Source organism: Marmota monax, unplaced genomic scaffold, assembly GCF_021218885.2.
Source record: "Marmota monax isolate L192 unplaced genomic scaffold, Marmota_monax_Labrador192_F-V1.1 WCK01_AAM20220418_F8-fsc00079, whole genome shotgun sequence".
NCBI lineage: Eukaryota > Metazoa > Chordata > Mammalia > Rodentia > Sciuridae > Marmota > Marmota monax.
Genome location: NW_026694099.1, coordinates 2,683,465 through 2,691,320, shown reverse-complemented (window position 1 = coordinate 2,691,320; position 7,856 = coordinate 2,683,465). Strand labels below are relative to the sequence as shown.

Here is a 7,856-nt window from a genome sequence, read left to right as displayed (position 1 = left end):
TTTTTAAATTGTACAACTTTAAGAATTAAATGCATATTAATTTTTAATAACTAGGAAAAAGATACTATGGAAATATTAACTGATTTTTTTTGTCAGTATTAGGTATTAAACTCAGGGCCCTGCATTTGCATAGATTCTACCCTTGAGCTACATCTCTAACTCTGTTTATTTTGAGACAGAGTCTCACTAAGTTGCACAGGCTGTCCTCCATACTTGTAACCTTCCTGCCTCAACCTCCTGTGTAGAAGGGACTAATAGATTTTTTTTAAGCAAAAAGACAGTGTTTACACTGTAGGGTTGAGAATAAAAGGAAATTGCATTACATGTACAGAATTGCCCCAAGTATTTAGAACACACTGCTTTAGTTTAAACATCTGTCTGTGGGAGACAGAAAAAATATGTGTTACTTTTCCTTTCTACTTTCTTTTTTTAAATATTTACTTTTTAGTTATAGGTGGACACAATATATTTATTTTATTTTTATGTGGTGCTAAGGATCGAAACCAGTATCTCACACATGGTAAGCTAGTGTTCAAACTCTGAGCCACAACCCAGGCCCTTCCTTTCTACTTCCTAAATTTTCTTGATGACCCATAATAACCTACAATCAGAAAGGTAATTTATTTTTAAAATTTTACTGTTGGACCCATTAATGTTTTTTATAATTTTTTAGTTGTTCATGGAACTTCATTTATTTTACTTATTTATTTGCGGTGCTGAGAATCCAACACAGTGCCTCCACATGTTACCACTGAGTCACAACCCCAACCCCATTAAGTTTTTTTTTTAAGTAGAGCTTTAATAAATGTAGATAGTTGGCTATTGACAAGGAGGATGTAGAATAATTTATGTTGAAACATATGTTCCTCCTAGAAAGATTGTAAAATACAGAAAAAACAAAGATGGAAATCCAACTATTTCTGGATGTAGTTGACATTAGAACAACATGGATTTCAATTGGAGAAGTCTGCATATATGTGGACTATGGTAGGAAGGTGGATTTGTGAAAATCTGGAAAACAAAAAAAGGAAACTCATAGCCTAGAATATTGAAAAAAATTAAGAAAGGGTATGTGATAAATGCATAAAAATGTACATAATAGTCTCTTTTAGCATTTGCTACCATTCAATATGCATGAATCTATTATAAATAAAGGTTAAAATTTATCAAAACTCACACACACAAACTCGGATCATACACGATGCCACTCAGTGGAGGGAAAGGTAAAAAGAGAAAGTGAAGAGGCTGCATTAAATCTTACTGCATGAATGAACTGCAACACATCCTCATCCACTGCAGTAATTTCATAGCCACCTCCTGTTGCTGTTGCAGTGAGCTCCCATGTTGTAATTCTTTAAAAGCCCCTGTGATGCTGATCATCTCCAGGTGAGCTCCACACTTTCAAAGGTGGACCATATTTAGTTGTTCTTGTAAAAGACCTGAGCATGGGCTCAGCTAGAAGCAATCCTTGACTTCCAGTGGAGTATGAACGTCAGCATTACCAGTGTCTATTGTGAGCCTTCTGTCAAGAGCGTGCCTCTCTGACCAAACATAGGGAAAATTAAAAGGACGATCATTGTCCTTTGGCTGCCCGGTTTGCTTTCTCATTTCACATGGTATTAGTGACCTGACTAGCCTTTAGGACATCAGCCGTCTCCCATCCTTAGTTCAAGTGGTTTGGGTGGGACCTACCTTAGTCGACACTAAGAAGTAGGAGTGACTTGGCTCAAGTCAATCAAAGGATTCAACTCCTGGAGCCTCAGCAACTTGTTAATTTAGGCCAGTGAATGTTCAATGTGAAGATTTTGCTTAAAACATTAAGACGAGAGGTGGGCTCTATCACACTGAGTTTTGGTAATTAAATGAGTGATGTATAAATCGCCCTGGGAAGAAGGCATGATGATGAACGGTTTGCCAGGTAGGATTAGAGGATGGGAGACTTGCCTTGTTACTGTATATATATCACTCTACCTTAGCCCTCCCCAAACCATGCCCTGCTCATCTTCTGGATCATCTTCCAGAAGGTCAGGGAAAGGAGACACATCTCCAGCATGCTTGGTCCTAGCATAGAGATGGAGGCACATCTGCTAAATTCATGTCTGCTACAGAAATTACCCTAATGAGCTTAGCAGCAGGGAATGGAGACCATGGATGGTTGTATCACTGGGAACCTAGCTTCCACTACCACATCCTACAGTCTCCACCTTATGCTCTTGGGTTTCAGTTCTGAGCTGGAACAGGTGGTGCACTCTGAGTCATCAGCACCAGGTACTGATGTGGTCACAGCCTGATTCTCACACAACCACTCAGAAGATGTCATCAGGCCAGGCAGTGGGGGTAGGGAGCTCTCATAGAAAGCCTTCTATAATGAAGCACCTTAAAAACAGAAACACAAGATCTCAGAGCCCACTCCACCTTCTTCTGCCCCTGGGGACTAAAAGACAACAAGGAGGTAGCTCCACAAGCCCTTCTAGGAAGATGCATTTGTGCCTGCTCCTGTTGGCCTTCTTTCTGCCTCCCAAGGCACAGGCAGGTGAGTGACTATCCCCTCTCTCAGAGGTCCAACCCTGACCCACAGCTGGCAGAGAATTCCTGTCTCTTCTGCACACCCCCGATCCATCCTTCTACCCAGAGCCTTCTAAATCCCAGTATCAGCCCCACTGCAGAACCCCAAGGGAGACACTGGGTAAGCTAGCAATAGGAACAAAGTGGGCAGAAATCTGTTTGGAAGAAGAGCCAGTGGATGTAGACCTCTGCCTAGACCCCATTCTGGTCATCTGGAATGTGGGGCTTCGCTACAGGTGCACCCCAGAGGGTGGAAGGAAGGAAATGTTCAATTCACCTGGAAAGAGGCAAAGTGGGTCTGGCACCTGTGTCTGGGGTGACACAAATGCACCTCTTGCTAACTGCTTCAGAGAACTCTAGAGCCTAGGTGACCCCAGAAATGGTGGAAGCACTCTCCCCGGAATATTTCCTTTACTTAGTTCCAAGCCACTCCATCACTTTCGCCACCTCTGTTTCTCTTCCCAGACCTCTGGTGACTCTCCTGTTTTCTAGTAGGAGCCACTGTGGCAGACACTAACTTCTCTGCTTTCCAGAACCCCAGCAGCACTGCCCTACCAACCCTCACCCAGAGACAAACTGGAGCCATTCCTTGTGTATCCCATGGACTACACGTCAGGCCTAGGAAATAGGACAGAACAACATCTAGAGTGAACTGAAGTCCTGGCCAGTTGCAAGCAGCCACTGTCCTAGGCATCACAGCACTCAGGAGGGCCTCAGAAATTTCTGGAAGCAGAAAGTTCCTCTGGGATTTGATTGTCTCTGGAAATGTATGCTCAACTCCACCTATGAAAGGAAGAAAAACTCATAGACCAACACCTGCTTTCCTTCCCTTTTTCAGAAGAGGAAATTGAGGCCCCCTTCTTCAGCCCCTGCCCAGACTCAGATCATCCAAGGTTCCCAAATGCCACACAGTTCTGGAGGCATGGAACAGATGCCCACCAGCTGGGTTCAGTGGGTGCAAACAAATAGGGTGACTTTTCCTTCAGGGGAGATCATCGGGGGACATGAATCCAAGCCCCACTCCCGCCCCTATATGGCCTATCTTCAGTATGTTGTTGAACATAAACTGTATAATTGTGGTGGCTTCCTGATACGAGAAGACTTTGTGCTGACGGCCGCTCACTGCTTAGGAAGGTGAGAACCAGATAATAGCCCAGATCCTCCTGCAAACATTACATAGAGACCTCTGCCTCCTTCTCAGTAGACAAATGGACACCTGGGAGAATACGTGCAAGAGATGCCTTTAGGGGTGAAAAAGAAAGAGGATGGGCCAAGTCCTATGGAGAGCAAGGCAGGTGACTCTGGAGGCACTACTGAGTAAGAAAAACCAGAGTGTCCAAGCCTGCCATATCAAGAGCTAGGAGCCTGCTTTGCATGACAATGCAAACTAAAATAATTTGCATGTGTTTTCCTGGGCATGATTTACTCCTGAGAACATATGGTACAGATACCTATGGCTTGAGAAATCTCCTCAACTGCTAAGAAGCAGAGGGCACTGTCACTCGGCCCAAGGCCTCTTGTCCTCTCTGTTCCCCCCTCAGCTACGGCTCTACCCTGGTCTGCTGTAGCCTGCTCTTCACAGCTCCTAGATGTATTCTTTATGACTCCACATCACCCATGACCACTGCACTCTCTATGCAGGCCAATGAACGTCACCCTGGGGGCACACAACATTAAGAAGCAGGAGAAGACCCAGCAGGTCATCCCAGTGAAAAGAACCATCCCCCACCCAGACTATGATGATCAATACTACTACAATGACATCATGTTATTGCAGGTATGTCCCCCTCCCAGCTGCCTCTGTCCTCCCTAGTACAGGTGCTACCCTCCCACCATGACCCTGCCCTTTTACTGACTTGCACCCTGGCCATCATGGTGTCCAGGCCCAGAGGCCCTTATCTGAACTGAACTCTTTCTTCTCCCCAATAGCTAGAGAAAAAAGCCAAGTTAAACGCAGCTGTGCAGCCTATCAAGCTGCCCAGGGGCAAGGACAAGGTGAAGCCTGGGAAGGTGTGTCTTGTGGCTGGCTGGGGGAGAGTGGCCCCAAATGGCAAATGCTCCAACACACTGCAGGAGGTAAAGCTGAAAGTACAGAAGCACCAGGTGTGCGAGCGCGATGAATTCTTAAAAGAGTCCTACAAGAGTAGCATCCAGATATGTGCGGGAGATCCAAAGGAAAACAAAGATTCCTTAAAGGTAAGACTGAGTGTCTCTCTTGGCTCTGAGGAGAGGGGTGTTTGGGAGAAGATCTGGGGCATGGAGACCAGGCAGCATGAGCCTCCTTCACCCAGTTGGCTGTGATTTCTCCCTGGAAAGAGAAGAAGGGTGCAGCTGGGAGTACCTAGGGCCTGCACTGAATGATGCCTGCCTGGAAAGCTGAGCTTGCAATGCTCCACACTGCCTCAGCTCACAGGCATTAGAGACCTGTGCACCTATGTGTGCAGTTGCTCTCACTAAGTGGCTTATCAGTGCTGGCACCCACCCTGGTCTCTCGGCTCATCCTCCATGCTGGTGTCTGTGCCACTCACCTGCTTCCAAAACCTTGAACAATGCAACAGTGGACCCTCACACTTTCATAGGGAGACGGTCCCAGAACCTGGGGAGCAGGACAGAGGCTGACCCCAGGAAGGAGGTGAAGTAATAACAATGTCCACAGTCAGAACATATCAGCTGAGAGCCCTCAGAGTCCTGCAAAGTCCTCTGAACGCAGACCCTACATTTCGCCCTTGTCTGAGAGGTAGTCTGAGATGGCAGGGAGGATCCAACCAGGAGGATATAGGCTCAGTCCTCCCTCTTCTCTCTTCACAGGGGGACTCTGGAGGCCCTCTTGTGTGTAACCATGTGGCCCAAGGAATTGTCTCTTATGGAAATGAAAATGGGACACCTCCAGGCGTCTACACCAAAGTCTCCAGATTTCTAGCGTGGATAAAGGAAACCATGAAAAGACACCAACTGCAGGAGACAAACTAAGGCACCTATGGGACTAATCTTCTCTCCAGAAACTGAGTCTAGAATCACCCTGGAGGAGGTGCCCAGAACTGAATAAATGTCTCTTAGCCATGTGGGAAGGCTGGTTTCTTCTTTATTCACTGGCCTTCATTCACAGGGTCTGTGTGCCAGGCAGCCAATGACACAGTTCTCCTATTTGCTGCTTTTCCCTCATCTTTCTCCCTCAACACCTGCCTAAACCCCACACAAAGCTGGGACCCAGCTCCTTCCCACCTACTCCAGTATTTCCGGGGCTTGCCTTTCTTCCAGTGTTGGAGCTGGGCACCACCAGGAGAAATTTTGGATGGCTCTTGTCCTGGGTCTCATGGTGAGTTTTCTACCTCCTTCCTTGTATGAGGGGACAGAAAGGAAGGGGAGAGCACCATGGGTCCTGGAGGCCAGGTAGGCACAACTGAGGTCACTGCTCAAGGACATGGTCCTACCCCCTGGGCACAGGAAGGGCCCTTCTAAACAGGATATTTCTCTTCCCCAGGTTTATCCTTAAGAGGGACAGTCCTTAAATAGCCCCTCATTCTCACATGGAATTACATCCCTTCCCTGCCCTCCTCTGAGTTCAGGGTCCACCTTGACCTCCAACTTCATGGCTGCACATTCTTCTCCATCCCTGCTCATATTCTATCAACTCCTCTCCAGACCACACTGATCTGGGCTGCTTCCTTACTCAAATCCCTCCACCTAGGACTCCCAGATCCCCGTGGGGTTCCATCAGGCCTTTCCCATGGGGTGCCAGCCCAGCTCATGCCCTGGCAGAGAGGGGACATCATAAGAACCAGGGCAGTGCTGGCATCGTGCAGGGTCCATGGAGGACTGGCTGGCAGGATCTCTCTACAGAACACTTGGTCCTTCTTTCACTTGGGCACAGCTAAAGCAACCCCTCACTTTCAGATTGGTGTTCTCCCATGTGCTCAGGGTCCACTGGCCACCTGATCACTCACCAGCCTAAGCCTCTTTCAGCCTGTCCTCTTGGTCACTGCCAGCTGTAGCCTGAGACTCCCTGCTAGTCTTCTAGGCTATATCAGTTGTATAAGTTCCATAAAAGAGTGCCTTTCTGCAGAAGGACTGTGAAACACAGCTTTTTCCAGCAATCACACTCATTGAGCACTTCATAATGGCCAGAACTTGGGAACATACCGTTAACACAGAAACAGACCTAAGTGGAATGGACAGTGTTGGAGACTTTCCAAATTGTCCTGCTCCATCTGTAATGACAGATTCCAGGGACCCCAACAGACCTCCAGGAGCTGAATCTGATGCAATCACACAAGAGTCTTTATTGCAAGCTCGAGCCTGGACTCACAACCGTTTCCAATGAAGCGGTCCCAGGGAATGAGTCCCAGTCTTTGTTCAGTGAGATTTTATAGGTTTTTGGGGATACTCTATGTGTCACAACGTCACACAGAAAATCACTGCATACTGTGGGAAAATCAAACAACAACTCTTAACATTGATTAGCACATTCACTGACGGGAACAAGTTGGGTAGGGGTGATTGGTTAAGTACAAGAGGGGGATTCCTTTGAACTGATTGGTTTAAGCCACAAGGGGTGTATTTGCTAAACTACATGGTTTCCTAACATGTTATCAGCCACCATAAACTACTAGGGGGTCATCTTGTATCCAGGTATTTTCCCTGTCCCATGCTGATTGGAGATTGCTAGGGGGTTGCTATGGATCCTCACCTAGCCTAACTGAGTCAGGGACACCTGGACCTGCAGATCTCTCCTATTATTTACAGACAAACAACTCAGAAGGGTGGGTATATGCTTAGGAGTGCTCTGTGGGTTTTTCCAAGGACAAGGGTCACATCCCCTTCCTTGGACAGGCTTTGAGATAGAAGCTGTTTTTAAAAATGGAGTCACATCAGTTTCTCACATCCTCCCTATCAGTCCATAAGGTATAGACCTATGGGAGAAATACATTAGAATTCAGAATTTATATCTTAGTTTTATTTCTAGTTACAGGCAATATGAATACAATATTGCGTGATGCTCTAGGACAAAGACTATGAAATTTGGAAGTGGCTTTCATCATTTAGTTTGTGGATGTGAAGCTGCTGAACTATTCACCAGAGCATCCTTCTTAGGAGAGAGGGCAACAAATAGGGAAGAAGATTACCAGGGCAACCTTACTTTATTTGTTTTCAAAGTAGCAGATATAAACGCCAGTGTACAGATTCACACTGAAGGAGACACACACATGCAGTTGGACTGCTCAGAAACATAATCCCCATCATTACTGTACCCCTGCCATACAGAACAACATGAATCAGGGAGGATCCTGGGG

At 46.4% G+C, this 7,856-nt stretch overlaps 1 protein-coding gene across 1 annotated transcript; it reads left to right on the top strand.

Moving 5' to 3' along the window:
- Nucleotides 1-2,404: 2,404 nt before the first annotated feature.
- Nucleotides 2,405-5,633, top strand: LOC124107358 (granzyme B). The gene is made up of 5 exons (XM_046465301.2): nt 2,405-2,533; nt 3,552-3,699; nt 4,207-4,342; nt 4,495-4,761; nt 5,374-5,633. Exons 1-5 carry the CDS (start codon nt 2,479-2,481, stop codon nt 5,533-5,535), a joined length of 768 nt encoding a protein of 255 aa, XP_046321257.1. The 5' UTR covers nt 2,405-2,478; the 3' UTR covers nt 5,536-5,633.
- Nucleotides 5,634-7,856: the final 2,223 nt, after the last annotated feature.

What these genes read in the sequence shown, in the direction of transcription:
- LOC124107358 (XM_046465301.2), top strand. Translation starts at nt 2,479, where the DNA reads ATGCATTTGTGCCTGCTCCTGTTGGCCTTCTTTCTGCCTCCCAAGGCA. An exon ending in GCCTCCCAAGGCACAGGCAG is followed by an intron (nt 2,534 to 3,551) that starts GTGAGTGACTAT and finishes CTTTTCCTTCAG; the next exon opens with GGGAGATCATCGGGGGACAT. An exon ending in GCCGCTCACTGCTTAGGAAG is followed by an intron (nt 3,700 to 4,206) that starts GTGAGAACCAGA and finishes CTCTCTATGCAG; the next exon opens with GCCAATGAACGTCACCCTGG.